Source organism: Andrena cerasifolii, chromosome 2 (genome assembly GCF_050908995.1).
Source record: "Andrena cerasifolii isolate SP2316 chromosome 2, iyAndCera1_principal, whole genome shotgun sequence".
Lineage (NCBI taxonomy): Eukaryota > Metazoa > Arthropoda > Insecta > Hymenoptera > Andrenidae > Andrena > Andrena cerasifolii.
Window position 1 is genome coordinate 19,125,680 of NC_135119.1, and position 16,115 is coordinate 19,141,794.

The window sequence follows — 16,115 nt, forward strand, 5'->3', positions numbered from 1 at the left end:
TCTTGACAGCTTGTTAGGCTAACGGTTGGGCGCTGTTCATCGAACACGATGCGCTTGAGCCTCTTTAGCGCTCTTTAGCCTGACATTTCGCTTCTGATCAAACGTTATACCATTGTCTGCCCCATGCGCCCGCGTTGCCACGGGAGAGAGGAACGGTTTCCAACGAATCCGACGTGCTTTCTTCTTCCTTTCCCTCTACGTTCCCCGAAACGCGTAAAACGCGAGTATAAAAATACTTCAGCGATGGACGAGGACTTTGGGAGCGCGGGGGTTCTCAGCATTCGGGAAGTTGGAAGTTCCAAGGGTGATATGGGGGTGTAGATTTTTTTTAAACATCTTGGAGGCTTGCACAGAGTCCGGGGTGACTGAGACTCTAAAAATCTCGAAGATTTCAACGTTCGATACCTAGTGTAGATACCTAGGACCTTGAATGACACTGAAACCCCCAAGTTCTCCAGATGTACTGGAGCCTCTGAAGTTTCAAGGGCTCTTGGATCTTCCGGAACCTGAAGCATCACTTGTGTTATGAGTAATAGAAGAAATGTTATTAGAACCACCAAGTCCAAACTACCTGACTATTCAAAAGTGGCAAACAGGAAGCTTAACAGACCGTATCCAAAAAAGTCACCCCTTCCATGATAGTCTCACTCGAAGGGTGCAGTAAATCTGAGTCGATCTGAAAACAATGCAACCTGCCGTCGATCGCAGAGCAAGAAGGAAGGGAGAAGGACACAGGAGTGGGCGAGTCAGCCTCCCCCTGTCGAAATCTCGAGAGCCGGAGGAAGGATCAGGATCGACGAGCAGGAGGATATTTCGCGGCGGTGGGGACATTACTGCCCACGTGCCGTTTAACTTGATCACCCTGGGCAATCTGGCCTCATTTCAACCTCCGGTTAAATAACATTGTCGACGACCCTGCGGGGGCGTTCTGATTCGATTTGCACACTGTGAAAGCGTGCTTGCCAGAGAGCCAGCGCGAAGGAAGAGAGGAGCTTGACGATCGGAGGGCAGACAGAAAACAACTAACAAAAGGAAGAAAAAAAAAGGGCGAGAGAACAGAGTGGCGGGAGGGTGAAATTGTGTATCGCTGCTATCTCTCGAAGTACGTTCTGCGAATTATTAAAAAAGGATATTGATTCCGGAACGCTCAGCGTTCATGGAAAAGTGTACGGAAATCTCGAACGGAAAGGAATATGGTTCGCAGAAGAAATATGAGGAAGAATGCTTCTTCCTTGAGAGTTTATACCGAAGGGTTGATCTGCAGCCTAGAGTCTACACTAAACTTATAAACACTACGACAATAATATATCAAAATTAATTGTCGCAACACCCCTAAACTGTACTTCCATGTAACCAGGGAAGCTTGAATAAAGAATTTCTCCGCGGAGAGGCAAAAAAGATTAACAGCGAAGGGATGAAAGTAGGGGTGAGGTGTGGCCGTCTAAAAAAGAAAAGAAAATACTTATCCAACAGCCTGTATACCCCACAACGTGCTAGAAAGCACGGCTACGGCCTAATTAGTCCGGTTATTTAGTTAGGGTACGGAGATGCGACAAGTTTACTCGGCTGTTCGGTGCTAGAGGCCCACTAAAGATCCGTATCTCCAGGACGTGTTTAAAAATAATTACCGCGGAAGATCCAGCGATAGTCACGGAGTCGCCCTCACCTTTGTGCTTGCTGCCCTCTGAAGTGGCCCCTCGGCTCGTACGGCATAAAGGCACGGGGCCCCGAGCCAACCCCCTTTCTCTGTGCGCCCTCGCGTCTCTTCCGGCACCGCTCGAGTGGTCCTCACCTTTCAACCACTCTATCACCGCGTTTAAAGAAGTAAAGACCAAAGGTCCTTTACCCGTTTTTAAGGGGTTAGACCGGGCCTCGAAAAGGAGTTTACTCGAGAATGACAATGCGACGCGCTGCCGACCCCCTCGGGCCGCCTTATTAAATCGACGATATCCGCGCGAGCAACACCGCCCGCCGGATCACGTTCAATAGGCGGCGGATCGAGCGGCAAGGATACGATAAAGAACTAAAGACCAAAAGGTCTTTTGCGGGGTGAAAGTGTCGCGACCGTCTGCTTGAATGCGACACCGCTGGCAACTAAGCTTGCCTGATACTGCTGAGGGTTGTTTTGGTCGTAACATATTTACGTGAGACACTCTGCACGATGAGTACCCAAGTTATTTCGAGATTTCTCATTTGATTTTTCTATTTTGAGTTTTGGGGTGTTTAATGTATTCTTTTAGCTAGGAGCGACGGGGCGGAAAAATATGCACTACATATGACGCTACAGATGGATTAAAAAGTTTCTTTTGTTTTGCAGTGATAACTCAAAACCGGAGGTCCCTATAGACTCAAATGAAATTCGAGAAGGTTCACAAAATGTGTAGTTTCGGCCTGAACCTAAAGTCCCTGCAAAGCAAAAGAAACTGTTTCAAAAATGCCTCTTTAATGCCCCATCTGTAGCGTCATTTATAATGCATATGTTTGACTAAAGAGACCTGTTTTTTAAGGCTTATGATGTTGATAAACATTGTGCCAAAGAACAAGTCTCAGCTTCAATTTATTTCTTTGTAATTAAATGAAAAAGAAATGCCTCATTTTCGGCGAGAACGACCCTTAAAGTATGAGATATGCTTTCGCGGTTTTGATTGCTTCCGGGGCTAAGTGGAATGATAATGAAACAAGGGAGTAGATTGTTTCAAGCCGCTCGGTTTTTCCGAGCTGCTCGGTTCTTTCTAGCGCTCGGCTCGGATCGGTTTATTCGAACCGAGTACGTTCGGGCTCGCTTTTTACGAGTACTCGAACAGCTCTACAGGGGAGGTTCTTTGGTTTTAATAATGTCGAGTAAGGGATGAAGATTACCTTTGAAATGAATATGTACCGGCTACTCTGTGTGGAACACTCAATATTTCTCCCCTTTTCTATGTCCGCGCCATGTCTTTCTTCATCGTGGAAGATTCACCTACTGAGAACGCAACAGATGATTATGAATAAAACATACTAACTAAAGCTCCTGAAATAAATTCGTACCTGCAGCTCCACAGCCCGTTGCCAATATAAATTAAACGAATATTCCACGAAGACCAGAAAACAAACAGCACAGCTTCCTCCGTGGCTCTCGCATTCAGGTTGCAGGAAACACACCACTGGCATAGTTTCTCCAATATTTATAGTATTTATATTTGTTTACATATAATTTTCCATATATTATAATTATAATCGCAGTAGGCAAAAAACAGTAGTATCGTTTAATAACAGAACAGTCGCGGGACGAAAGTACAACTAAAGAAAGAGCAAACTGGGGGCGGTAAGGGGGGGGGGGTTACGACGGGGGAGGGTTCGCGGGGGGCAGAAATGCGTCCGTGTCGACGAAATCGGTGGGTCTTCGACGCTGAAAAAACAAGATTACTATTAGCCGCCGCGACTACGCGGTACGCCGAGCCTTCGCATTTCTGAATTTACGGGAACTGCTTCCCTCTTTCTCCTCTTCACCTCTAACAACAGCGTGCCCGTCACTCCGCCGCTCTCAGAATCCTACGACTATAGTAACATCCTATCTCCTGCATAACCGCGGGAATCTGAAATTATTAAAAATACACATCCTACGGATGTACCGTTATTGCGCATTATATTGTGCAGAAAGTACTCGCAAATAGATGCATCTTCGAAGTATTAATCCCCTCTCTCTCTCTCTCTCTTTTTTGTCGTTTTCTTTAGGCGTTACTTTTTAAATAACCCGCTAGCTAGGCCTTTCCCTATTACACGCGTGGCCGCCCGGGGAAGCGACTATCCAGAGTTGGTTTATCCTTTTTTTTTTTTTTAAATAGCTTCACCTCTAAACGGGTTTCCCGCTTCTGCATTTTTCTGTTACATCTTATATCGCCGCTGGGATACGCTACTTGTGCATGCATATCGTTTTAACGGACCGTACGGCGCTCAAGACCTGTTGACAAAAATGGCAGAGACGAAAGAAAGTTGACTCCAAACAGGCGTCAAGCAACGATCATTCGATGCTCCTGTTGCCCGCAAGTCGGAACAGGATCAAGCGGCTGTTAGAGTCCAATTTCCTCTACGGGGAATCACTTTCACGCTCTGTCAGCTTAGTCCTACTTTTGGGGGAGGAGAGAAAATACTGCGCGAGCTTGCACGAGAAGGCAGAAGGCAAAGCTGAGGATACCTATTATTACAGATAGCATGGCGGAGCCCCTGAAATTAAGCGATGCGGCCGGTGGATTTTGTTCCGACTCGAGTGTCGTTCACCAGGAATAATTCAGATTTAATGCTTTCCGCGGGACTATCGAATGATCGATGCTCAACCACAAAGCCACTGGAATTTATGGAACAGAAGTGTAATATCGATACTACTGGAACAACTTGCAGCGTTTGAATGCAAATCGTTACAGTCATTTTGGCATTCGTTATAATAGAAATACATTTTGTCTCGTACATCCTCGGTGGTCCGTGAACGCTTGAACAAAGAGTCGCGCTATCTACGCGCGCGTCGAACAGGAGAAACGCTAGCGAAGTGAGTAGATTCAACGAGGAATTATCAACTGTTTCAATTACATTACGGCTACTATCGCTAACTCCTATCGTTCTCATTTAACGCGTTGAATTTACCTCTCTGCGACCTACACGCACACTGTCACAACGTAATTCGTCCTCGCGACGCTTCTCCCTCTCACTCGCTTTCAACATTTACCATTTTTTTTTTTTTTTTAAAAAAAAAGAGACGCACACAGTATCCTGTTCGCCCTCTTACAAATACTCATTACGTTCTCTCCTTATTAAGTATTAATACTCGGCAAACGTTCCAATAGAAATTGTGACTAACAGCTTTTTAAGTATCTCGAAGACTTTAGGCAGAAGTATCCGTGTGCTTGGTCGTCGCGTTTGCATTTTTTCTTTTGCTTCACTTAAAAAAACGGTGTATTGTATACTACGTCGTTATCGTGGCCATAAAAAAATACGCAAAATATTGGATCGCGGAGGATTGGTTATTTATGGTGTGTGCAGAGGTCGGTCGAAAAAGAAAGGTCCAAGAAAGTAGGGCTCTGCTCGGTACCTATGGAAATGGAGGAGAAATGTTCGGTTTACGGTGGGTCATCTAATCAACTCTTTCACATTATATACGTAAAAGGAATTCCTTATGACTTGAATTTAACGCAGAATATTTAACAAACGAAGGGAAGTACATAAATTGGTTCTAATAAATAGATATTCGTCTGTCCATTTTCCAAGGTATCGTAGATCCCCAAATTGTACGACCCCCCTTTCTGGATCCCTCTGCACTCGAACTTGGTGTAATGTAAATAGATGACGAAGTCTCGCGCAACCTCGTTATTGTTCACGCGATAACTCGGACATTTGGGTATTCCTTTTTCATCTTTTGAGCATTCTCAGGATTACAAACGGACGAGTCCCCCGAGCTTCGTCCATCGGTTCGTCAGAGGTCGGAAAATGTACAAGACGCGCGCTGGCGTTCTACAGGTGTCGTGATTAATATCGTTAATTGGTTCCATATGCGGTTAACACGTGATATATTCAGAACGCTATCACAGAATTCGGTACTCCTGCTTTTCGGGTGTCTTTTCTCTCTCAACTCCCTCCATTTCTTTTCTCGTTTCGTTTTTGATTATACGCGCATCCCATCGCTGGAAGTGGAGACCGAGACCGTGATTCGGAAGAAGGCGCAAACCAGCTTCGAACTTTCTCCAGGCTCAGTCCTCGGGTCGACCGAATATCGTCGAGCTTGACGATGAATCTCGCTGGGAATAGATTCGTGAATTGTGTATTACAGCGGTCCACGTTCTCGTTTTTCTTTTCTTCGTGAAACATGGAGACTTGAATGAAAAGAAGAGGATCAGGATTAATGAAGGGTCTGAATATCGAGGCGAAGAGAGAGTCTGAACGGAAAACACAGTAATCGTTCGAAATAAGAAAAGTACCGCGAAACGAAAGTAGAAATTAAGAGTCTGGTTTATCCCGTGGCGCGATAACACTCCTCGCGCCAATTCAAGTGAACGTTCCAACGAGTCAAGCTTATTTTTCAGTCTATCAAAAAAAAAAAACCTCGTGCGAATGCACAGACGTGCGAGTCGTAAAAAGAGATTCTTGGATCGTTATCGTTAATAGAAACTGTCGGTTCTGATAGTAATCTTGATTTCAAGCAAGCTTTCCTTCTCATCGATAATCAACCTAGAATATATAAATTAATATATATTACATATCAACTAAATAATAATTAGCATATACAAATGACCGTGTTACAAATCGCCGCGGACCAGTCTACGGCAAAAGAATCATCGACACGTGGTATCGAATACTTGTTTTAATACGGCGAATTGAATTGTATGTATATATATTTATATAAAAAAGAGATTTTGCGATCACCGAGGATCGTGTGCAAGGCACAAACTAACGGAAAGAGTCTTCAAATGTACCAGAGCTCTTTAAAAAAAAAAGAATTAAAAAAAAATATAAAAAGAACGAGGAAACTAAATGAACACGAAGAGTAACGAGTATTCTAACGCCTCGGTAATTAATATATCACGAAACGGTATTAAAAAAAAAGTTTCTAACTACGCGTTACCTACTAGCTGTGACAAGCGCTTGGCGTGATTAAAGAAAACGTACGCGTAAAACATACAAGAATGGGAAGAAAGAAGGAGAAGACCTAACAAGATCCAAAGGTATCGAAACATCCGCCGTGAATTAAAAAAAAAGCGACGAAAATTCCGACATACACACTTCGCGTAATGAAGCAAACTTTCCCTCTCTTGCGTTACAATAGTTAACGTCTCTTCATCGTGCAGACAAAATCAGAAATAAAAAATACAAAATACTCGGTTCAATGAGTAACAACGAAATTTACAAAAACAAGAGAGAAAAAGAAAGGAAGAGGAAGTGCCTCAATTACACGCCTTAACTCAACCGTTACGAAGGCATGCGCGGTTTCAATTAAACTTATCATTATCATTATTGAACCCTTTGCACCCGTGGTACGCCGAGAGCCCAGATAAGAACGAATAATTTTTTTATAATATATATATATATCTATAATATGTATATATATATTTTGTAGTTCACGCGTTACGATAACTTTCCTCCGAGCAAACAGTACTAACACGTTGAAAACGAGAACGTGTTAAAAAAGTTACATAAACTATATGTATATATAAATGTCGTTCGAAGATCCGGTTCTCAACCGTCACAGAGTATTATAAATTTGTTCGTTTAAAACTTAACTTAATTCACTTTTGTCTAACACCTGGCGTAACATCCTCACCCGCGTGGAACGGGCTCGCCAGCTCGCGACTAATAAGGGGTTCTTTCCCGCGTGCAAAGGGTTGGCAACGAGTTCAATTCGTGGACCCTCTCGAAACTCTGGTACATGTCGGTCGAATTAAACCATTAAACGGTCGATTAACAGAACAGCGCGACAAACAGAGAACCTTTAATCGGACACATCTTTGGGAACGATATAACAATTAATAATAATAGTAATAGTAATAATAATAATGGAAAATGGATTCTTAAGATTCGTAACAATTAACATAGAAATAATCTAATACAATATAAACTCTCCATTACACGCGTAATATAAATTAAGAATACTCGTATCGACGGTACCGAACTGTTCTGTTAACAACAGCGATAAAACGAACCTTCCATTCTCTTTCGTCGTTCTTTCCTTCTTGTCATGCTTCGATCGAGCTTGATTAAAACGGTCGATCGCGGGCCGTTCCCTTCTCTTCCTTCTTAAATATCATTATACCACTCGCGCTCGATTATCTTTGCATGGATATTACAATTTAACCCTTCGCCACTCCAGTTCCTTGATACGCGAAAAATAAATGGGTAAGTGCGGCAAATCATTCACGAGTCTTTTAAAAATGGTAAATGCGGTTAGAATATGGCAGAATGTTCAATTGTGTGCAGCACGTCAATAAAACTCTTCATTCCGAATAAGATTCAATTCGTTTCGTCATGCTACATGAGCATGCGTTTGTGCAGAGTATCCCGTACTCTGTACACATCTTAAAGTTACAATTACGACGCACCGCGTTTGACCAAAGAAGAATATTAACATCCCCAACGCGCATACTAAAATCTAACACAAAAACGTCTAAAGAAATCCAGAGGGGCGAAGGGTTAAACGTAACGATCAGTACGAACCAGCTATCCGCCAGATTCGTACGAAACGATTCGCCGTGCGACGCGATAGAGGCATTCACGCGGGACAGTCAGCAGACCGACTCATATAAATATCATTTTAATATCAATGAAGGGAGGGTCTAGAGGCTCTCTGTTTTAACCTAGCCAGAAGCGCCTGTTCTCCATCGTCCTCCGCCTTCGACATCATCCCACGGAAGCTTTCCGACCTATATTTGTCCCTCAAGAACGTCCTTCTCTCCTCTTTGTACTTTTCTATCCTTTCTCTGCATTGGGGATCGCCCAGATCCAGGCCGCCAAGGTTCTTCAGGTGCGTCTTATCGGAATTACCAGAGCTGTTCGAGCCGGTGCCAACATTCGGCGTGGAGCTATGCTGCGCGTCCTCGCTGCCCTGTTTCACCGGCAACGATGCTTCCTCTGTCATTTTATTGAACTTGGCCTCGTCCAGCGAACGACTGAATGACGTACGCGAGGTCCTAGCGTGGCGGGCCCTCAAGCAAGGCGGTAGATGTTGAGAATTCATCGGCGGCTCCTCGGACTTTCCCCTAGCGGTGTCCAACTCCTGCCTCATCTTACGCTCGCGGACTATTTCACGGCCGATCTCCGAGTCGAAGCTCCTCCTGTCCTTGTTGCTCTCCGTTTCGTACCTCCTTCTAGGTGGAATGGAGAGATCCCCTACAATGCCACCGGACAGTCTCTGCAACGCAAGCTCCTGCAGTATGGCGGCTGTGTCGCGGAGCACTATCGAGTCGTCCACTGGCGACGATGCGTTTGAAAACGTGCAGGAGGAGTTGAGGGAGGTGGTTTCGGACGCACCCTCCGGAGGGTGAGCTATTTCGCTGGGCTCAGCTGCGTTCTCCGACGGTATCATCACCTCGGCGTGCTCCTGCGGCTGCGTGCTCTTCACGTTGTTGCACTTGGAAGCCTCCTCGCCGCGCGGCGGGAACTGTTTGTGCTGCTGACTGTTCTGAGTCGGCTCCTTTGCTGAGACGTACTCGAAGCTTTGGCACTTTTCCAGCTTCTGGCTCTGGGAGCGTTGCTTCTTATTGTCATTATTCGTTAAAGATAGATCGAGATCCAGGTTCTTGTTAGACTGGCTGGAGAACGAGCGACGATCGCCACCCTGGAACTGTGGTTTCGGGTGCAGCTGCAGGGAGCGTCGGATGTCTTGGTGCTGGAAGTCCAGGTTTCTTGAGGTGCGCTGAGAGTTTTCGATAGACTCGTGTTCCCTGTCGAGAGCTTCTTTCTTCGATGGATTCTCGTTCCTGTTATCCAGCTGGGCGTAGCACGTTGTCACCTCGTGCCCCATCCCACCGGACTTCTGGTTCAGACGAATGTCCGTTATGCTGACCGTGCAGATCTTCTGATTCCCGTTCTCCTGGTCGTGCATGGGGGAACGAACGATGTTCGAGAAGTTGTTCCCCGAATCGACCAGGGTGTAGTTCGTCTGACCATCGAAAGCCCCTGGTGTTCTTTGCGCGGTACTCTCGTGCTCGTCCAGCTCTCTGTTGTCGGCGACGTCAAAGTTCATCTCTCCAGATTCCTGGGGTAGAACAGGGCTTTCCGTGAGGTCGCTGACGCCGATACAGGATGTATCGGTGTCCACGGTCGAGCCCATTGTCAGATCCAAGGAAGTCCTGGAGACGTTCTCCGACATCGATCGCAACTGCGGCCCGTCTGTCGCTAGCGCAGGATTCACCGTGCCTTCCAGAGGATCTTTAGGACTGCTCGATTCACTAGTGGGTGTCGTGATCGAGCCTGTTCCCTCGATTATCACCCATTCGCCTGAATCGTTGGTGTTAGACGCCATCTGCGGTGTTTCCGTATTGGTGAACATCTTGTCGGAGCTGTCACAGATCACGAAACCGGAGTCAGGCAGATCCTCGGTTTGCTCGTAGGACATCGGGGAATCTTGATCGGTCGCGCTGGATAACGGCAGTCCGGGTAATTCGTTTCTGTGTGCGTTTGAATTCCCAGCCATGGCGTCGTCGTTTTGTGAACTGATAGGCTTGTTTCGGGTATCGCGCTTCCGCACGTCCAAGGTGTCCCTGCTGCCGCTGTTGGACGACTTGCTCTCGTCGATGGGACAGGAGCTAGATCTACTTCCCGCGTCCTTGCGCGGTGACGCTATTTTGCTGAGCTGTGTGTCGTTAGGGTGAGACGCCAGCCTGTCGCAAGGTGTCATCTCCTGGTCGGCCACGTCCGACTCCACCGCGGCTGATCCCTTCGGAGCCTTCTGAACCGTGGAAGACTCTTTGCCGTCGTACAAATCTACATGCTTGTCGTACGTTGTTATCCTCTCACAGGACTTAGCGCTACTCCGCCCCTCTAAGCTTACGGATAACCTATGACTAGGGTCGGATGATTTATCGGAAGACACGCTAGTTCTGTTCAGTTTGCCCGCGTTACTCTGCTCGTCGTCGATCTCTAACGGTAAGGTGAAGCTACGGAAACTTATCCTAGGACTGTTGGCTGGTATGGGTGACGTGGAGTGCGGTGTCCCGTGCAACGTAGCAGGCGTCAGCGGTGTCGAGGCTTCGGACAACAGTGGAAGGTACCCTGGCGTGGGTAAAGGAGACGGAGTGTCCATGCTGTGAACGTCCGCGGACACCATCACCTGCGAATACGTGGTGGATTTGTTGATAAATCCCAACAATCGTCTATATATCTGCGCACAATCTGCACTGTGAAGTAAACTACTAGCGTGCAACAGCCGACAGTAAAAGCCTTACCTGATCAGGACTTTGGCTATCGATGAAGCGCAACTCGACGTCGCACTGCAGTCTCTCCTCCAATCGGGACCTCTTCCTCTTCGATCCGCCGGTGGTACCAGCGTTCTGCGCCCCTTCGGTTCTCTGCCTTCGCGGGGACGCCTCCACAGACGCCACTCCCCCGCTCTCTTCCTCGGAGAACATCCTCATCTCCCGTTCCTCCAGATCGAAGTTCAGCTGTATCTCGGACAGATCCAGGGGCGACGTGGCATTGGGACCGTCCGCCAGGTGATCGAAATAGGAGTCGTGGGATACCGATCGACTGTGGCCGCACGGCCTGGCTGGCGGGGGTCCTAGAAGAGGGCCCACGCTGTCCTCGCCGTCCAAGCTGTCGGCGCTTTTCACCGGTCTCAATCGTCGCAAGGAGTTTAAGGAACTTGGCACCGTTTCTGTTTGAGGTGGCGTGCCAACTTGTCTCGCTTTACCCCTGGCACCCAGGCCACCTCTGCCGAACAAAGCCCTCCAGTTCAACGAGGGCGAGCGCTTCGAGCCATTTCTCTTTCGCGGCAGCTCTATGACCGTGTGGTAATGCAACGGTAACCCAGCTGGACCAGCGCCCACTTCTATGTAGTCGGGCTCCCCCCGCAGGCTCCTGTTCCGTGCCTCCTCCAAGCTGAGCAATCTCGCGGACGTCGTAATGGCTAACGATTTCGGCCTTCCCACGGGTCCATCGCCGAAGATTAATTCCGCGTAGCAGACCAGAAACTCCGTAACGACCGCCTGCACGCCAACGCCCTGCAGTGCCGCCACGCCGCCGACTTCCAGCTCCTTGCACCTCAGCAGGTTCGGTGCCCACACTATGGCGACGTTGCGTGGCGTCATGCCGGTCTCCGCGCCACGAGCTGCCACTCTAACTAAATGGCGCATCAGATACTCCAGGGTTCTGAAAACACCACGCGACCACCGCTCAATTTTCATACCGAAACATGCATTGCCGTAGCTTCTACACAGAGATTAAATAGGCACATTGCCAACAGCTTGTCGCGAGGGCGATCGGCTGCTCCGAGTTACCTGTAGTGGGGTGGTGGTAATTTTCTAACGGTGTCCCTCATCCGCCTCAACCTCTCCGCGTCCGTGTTGGCCTGGACCGCGCTAACGAAAGTAGAATAAAGCTGGTATGTACAGAGTGGATTCGGTAGCTCTCTGAAGTACATCTTCAACAGGGACGCCACCGAATGGATGTCTTGCAGGATACTTTCATCGGAATGCAACGCGGGAACACGGTCCTCGTCGAACGCGTTTCTTAATCTCTGGATGTTGGATGTCACGCCGCTCAGACGGTATATACCATCGACCAGGCCGTGGTTCTCGATGAACTCGGCGCAGCACGTTAGAACGGTGGGCACTGCGGAGCACGGGGAAACGTTAGAAAGAGGCTGAAAGTTCCTCTATGGGAGTGGGACGGTGCACGTACCGTCCTGGCCGGAGTTCAAGAGATGCTCCCCTAAATCACAACCGAACACCCGCTCCTTCAAGATCCCCGACTGCTTCAGCCTCCTCCTGGATGGTCTGTTTAGAATAAACGACCTGAAGAAGGCGATCAACTTTCCGTGCTTCCTCAGCACCGGTTTCACGGGCAGCTTCGATCTAACTGTCGTCGACACGGTCAGGTGCCGTGGAACTTTGTCCCCGATCACAGCTACGCACTCGGCTGGAAAAAATCCCACCGCGAATCCATGCTTCCCGCGCCACCATGTGCTTTCCCCTGGCGGAGGCATGTCTATTACAGAAATCATGTCCCCAACCTGGAATCCAGCAACAGAATCACGTTAAACTGCTGTTCGCATGCTACTGATTCTCTTTACTACAGACAAGGCGACATTTAAGGGGTCATTCCGGCTAGCGCGCCAATAAATTCAGCGATTTACAGAAATTTATTGCGACGAAAATAATTCTAGTAACGGAATAAAACTTTTTTCTATTTCTTAAACTACATTTCTACAGTAAATAAAAAATATAAAAATAATACAATTATTGCTCTTAAAATGCTTTTGAAAGCGGTCTTGATGACACGCTTAAAAATTCATGCCTCGCTCGTGAAGGCGATTCAGCTGTTAGACTTATCTGAACCCAGACGTTAGACCGTCGCTATCGCTCGGACTATAATTAGTGATTTATCTTAAAAATTAGCAAAATGTCGGGCAAAATGCAAGAAAATTGCTTTTCGCCTTTTTTCTTTTGCTATTTTCGATTTTAAAAGTAGGTTAGACCGAATGAAAATACTTGGTTGTAGTCCCTGCGAGAGTCACAGGTGTGCATAATAAGCAGTGAAATTTATAAAGCAATCGGTTCGATAGATTTTGAGATTTTATCTTCACGATGAGAAAAAATGACGTTTCGAGAAAAACGCTTTCAAAGTTTTCATCTACAGAGGCCGAGCCTCTGGCGCTCTCTACAAAATGCTTCTGGAGAATCTAAAATAATCGGAATTTTTCTATGAAAATTTAACAGTACATTCTTGAGGATATGTACTTTCTTAAAATGTTTAAAAAGAATCGATTCTTTCAACCCCTCTAACCAGAATGGACCCTTAATCATTACAACTCGAGGCTTCCAGGTGTAAGACGTGTATTTTTGGATATTATGCTTATCACTTTGTCAAAGTAATTAATCACTAATTACACGTTGCAACAATATCGGTACTGCGATATTGCCGGATCTTTGGAATACATTTCCAAAAGTACCTACTCCTTACACTCAGCTGCCTCGAGCATGGTGAATTTTAGCAAGCCAGGTTCTCCGGAGAAGCAAAGCTTGGAGCATCTGAAACAGCGCCTCCGCCTCGTACTCGGAAAGTGAGTGATCACCTGAAAGGAGATCTCATCCGGTGCCTGAGCCACGTAAGGCCTGACTGCGTAAGCCGCAGCCACGGCTGGGGTGTTAATAGGGCATGAGTCTGACTCTGGCACGAGGATTCTTCGCCCCCTGTTGTCTAGCTGCAGCCAATTTAACACGGGGCCGCAGTTTAGGCCTTCGTGATTCAATTGGGAGAACCTGCTCAAATAGTCCCCGAGTATATCGCAGGTGTTCTTGGCCCGTGTGTCTGGAAGCTTGGCCAGCGAGGAGAACTTCCTGTCGAATATGCAGCGGTGCAATTGCTTGTCGAACATAACAAAATTATCGTAAGACCGTTGGAGGGTCCAGCACGCGTCCCCTGACGTGACGCGGACCGCGTAGCTGTCCGATTCATTGGAGCCTTCGCTAAGTGAAACCTGCAAGCAGCGTACAATGGTTAATTTTGCAAGTTCTAATCGGTCGCTTGAACAAAATCACTGTACTACAAGGAATGCTAAGGGGGTCATTTTTGATAGGCAAATTGACCATTATTTTTCAAGCTCAATATGGAATAAAGTCTCAAAGTGCAAGTTTTGGGTATGAACAGTACAGTCAAGTAGTAAATAAATGTAATCAGATATTTAACCCTTTCAGTGCCGGAGGCCGATATATCGGCCCGCGCCTTATAGCGCTTTACTATTCGCATTGCGCGAGAACTCAATCTCAAAATGAATTTATAATACGTTATAAATGGTCTAATTTCAGTACGAGAGAATTGAAAAAAATAGTTTTTCATTTTAACTCTTTGTGGACGACGACTAATAATCCGTCCGGCGCATGTACCGTCGAGTTATTTTTTATGCTTGTTATGTAATATTATTTATCTTGTTACAAAATATATCGGAAATGCAAAGTATATACTTTGTAATAAATCGTCTATATAAAATTATGATGAAGAGATGACTTTTTGTATGTGTAAATACGTTTTGTAAGAGAGACCTGGACTTTTACTTTATGATCTTTTACACCTTTGTTATTAATATAATTTTCAATGAATATAGAAAAACTAGTGGGAAGTTTTTTGTTCTCTATTTCGTCCTTAATATACTGCTTTTTGAATCATATAAATATTATTTCTTGTTTGGTTTTTATGAGCATTTTCCCAAACCCTAGTAAAACCGTCAAATTCAGCCGGTTATTCTCGCATAGGCGCCTCTTTTTCGCCTGGCACTAAAAGGGTTAAATAAAAAAAAAGCAGGAAAGAGAATATAAGTGAAGATATTGGGGAAGTTCGAAAACAATCTACAGGATTTTAACAATGAATTTACATTCCCCTAGGCTGTATATTATTTGACAATTAAACGGGGACTTTTTAACAAGTATTTCTGCAAGTAACTTAGTGCTCAGAGAGGGTAGTGTTGAATAATAAAATGTTTGCGACTGACCTCCAAGGAACTGAGTTCAACGTGTTCGTAATGAAAGTGGGCACACTCGTCCAATTTTGGAAACCGTGCTATACTGCCCATGTTGCTGCCAGAACTGACTGGTGTACTGAAATCGTCCGTTCGATTACATCCTAATCCCTGCGTTAAATAAAAATTTAACGATCTCTATAAATTCTCGCAATCACATCGCGTTCAACGCATCGAAGATCAACGCGCGACCTCTATGTGCCGGTACATAATTTAGCGGGGCAAAGGATATTCCAGAGACGCTTCTCTGCTGGACTTTAACGCCAGCTTTACCGGGGCGCCTTTCTTCTCCTCTATTTACCGCGGGACAGTCCATCCTCAATGCGTTAACACGTTTCAGCGCTCGCAAAGAAAGTAGCCCGGAATAAAATTCCGCTCGCAAAACGTTTCCCGTCCACGTGAAGCGCAGATTTAGTGGCAGGCGAAACGTTTACGCCTACGAAATAAACGCTTCGTATTTTTAACCTACTTTCACGCAGCCCCGGGAAACATTTAATGAATTCGAAATGAAAGAGAGAAGTGCACGAAATAATGAAATATTCTACTGCGAGCACTAAAGGACCTGCAGCTGGTTTCTAAGTTTCTACCGCGGGACTAATGAGTTTGCATTGCTTTCCTTCTGGGGCGTGATCAAAGAGCGCACAGTGGCAATATTTCTCCAGTAAACGTGTACATTTTTCTCCGAAGATTCATTAAAATTCACAATAGCGCAAAACTTTAGTGGACAACGTTCTATCCTCCAATTTTGTTAGTTTGCATTTGTCATCCACGATGTGGGTCGAATTGCATGTTTAACTACGTTAAATTATAACGAATCTTGCTGGACAGAACTGTGAGCTGGGATATTTGTTTTCCACGCAGCCTGCTCTGAAAGGACCAGAGGCCTCTGCGGAGTTTAATCGAGTTCGCAGCATCGTCGAAAACC

General features: G+C 46.2%; 1 protein-coding gene across 12 annotated transcripts in view; it reads right to left on the bottom strand.

The window, feature by feature from the left end:
* Positions 1–3,149: 3,149 nt before the first annotated feature.
* Positions 3,150–16,115, bottom strand: part of Cdgapr (GTPase-activating protein CdGAPr) — a 35,668-nt gene continuing 22,702 nt past the window's right edge. For 6 of the 12 annotated variants that reach the window (XM_076830570.1, XM_076830569.1, XM_076830568.1 and 3 more), the window contains exons 3-9: positions 15,164–15,301; positions 13,751–14,155; positions 12,358–12,688; positions 11,955–12,288; positions 10,905–11,826; positions 8,316–10,789; positions 3,150–7,834 (exon numbers count right to left, since the gene is read on the bottom strand). In XM_076830570.1, the coding sequence (XP_076686685.1) occupies positions 7,759–7,834; positions 8,316–10,789; positions 10,905–11,826; positions 11,955–12,288; positions 12,358–12,688; positions 13,751–14,155; positions 15,164–15,301 (4,680 nt within the window). In that variant the 3' untranslated portion in view covers positions 3,150–7,758. Of the gene's footprint in view, positions 10,790–10,904; positions 11,827–11,954; positions 12,289–12,357; positions 12,689–13,750; positions 14,156–15,163; positions 15,302–16,115 lie in introns of all 12 variants that reach the window. The other 6 variants (XR_013088334.1, XR_013088335.1, XM_076830576.1 and 3 more) reach the window with 6 other exon arrangements.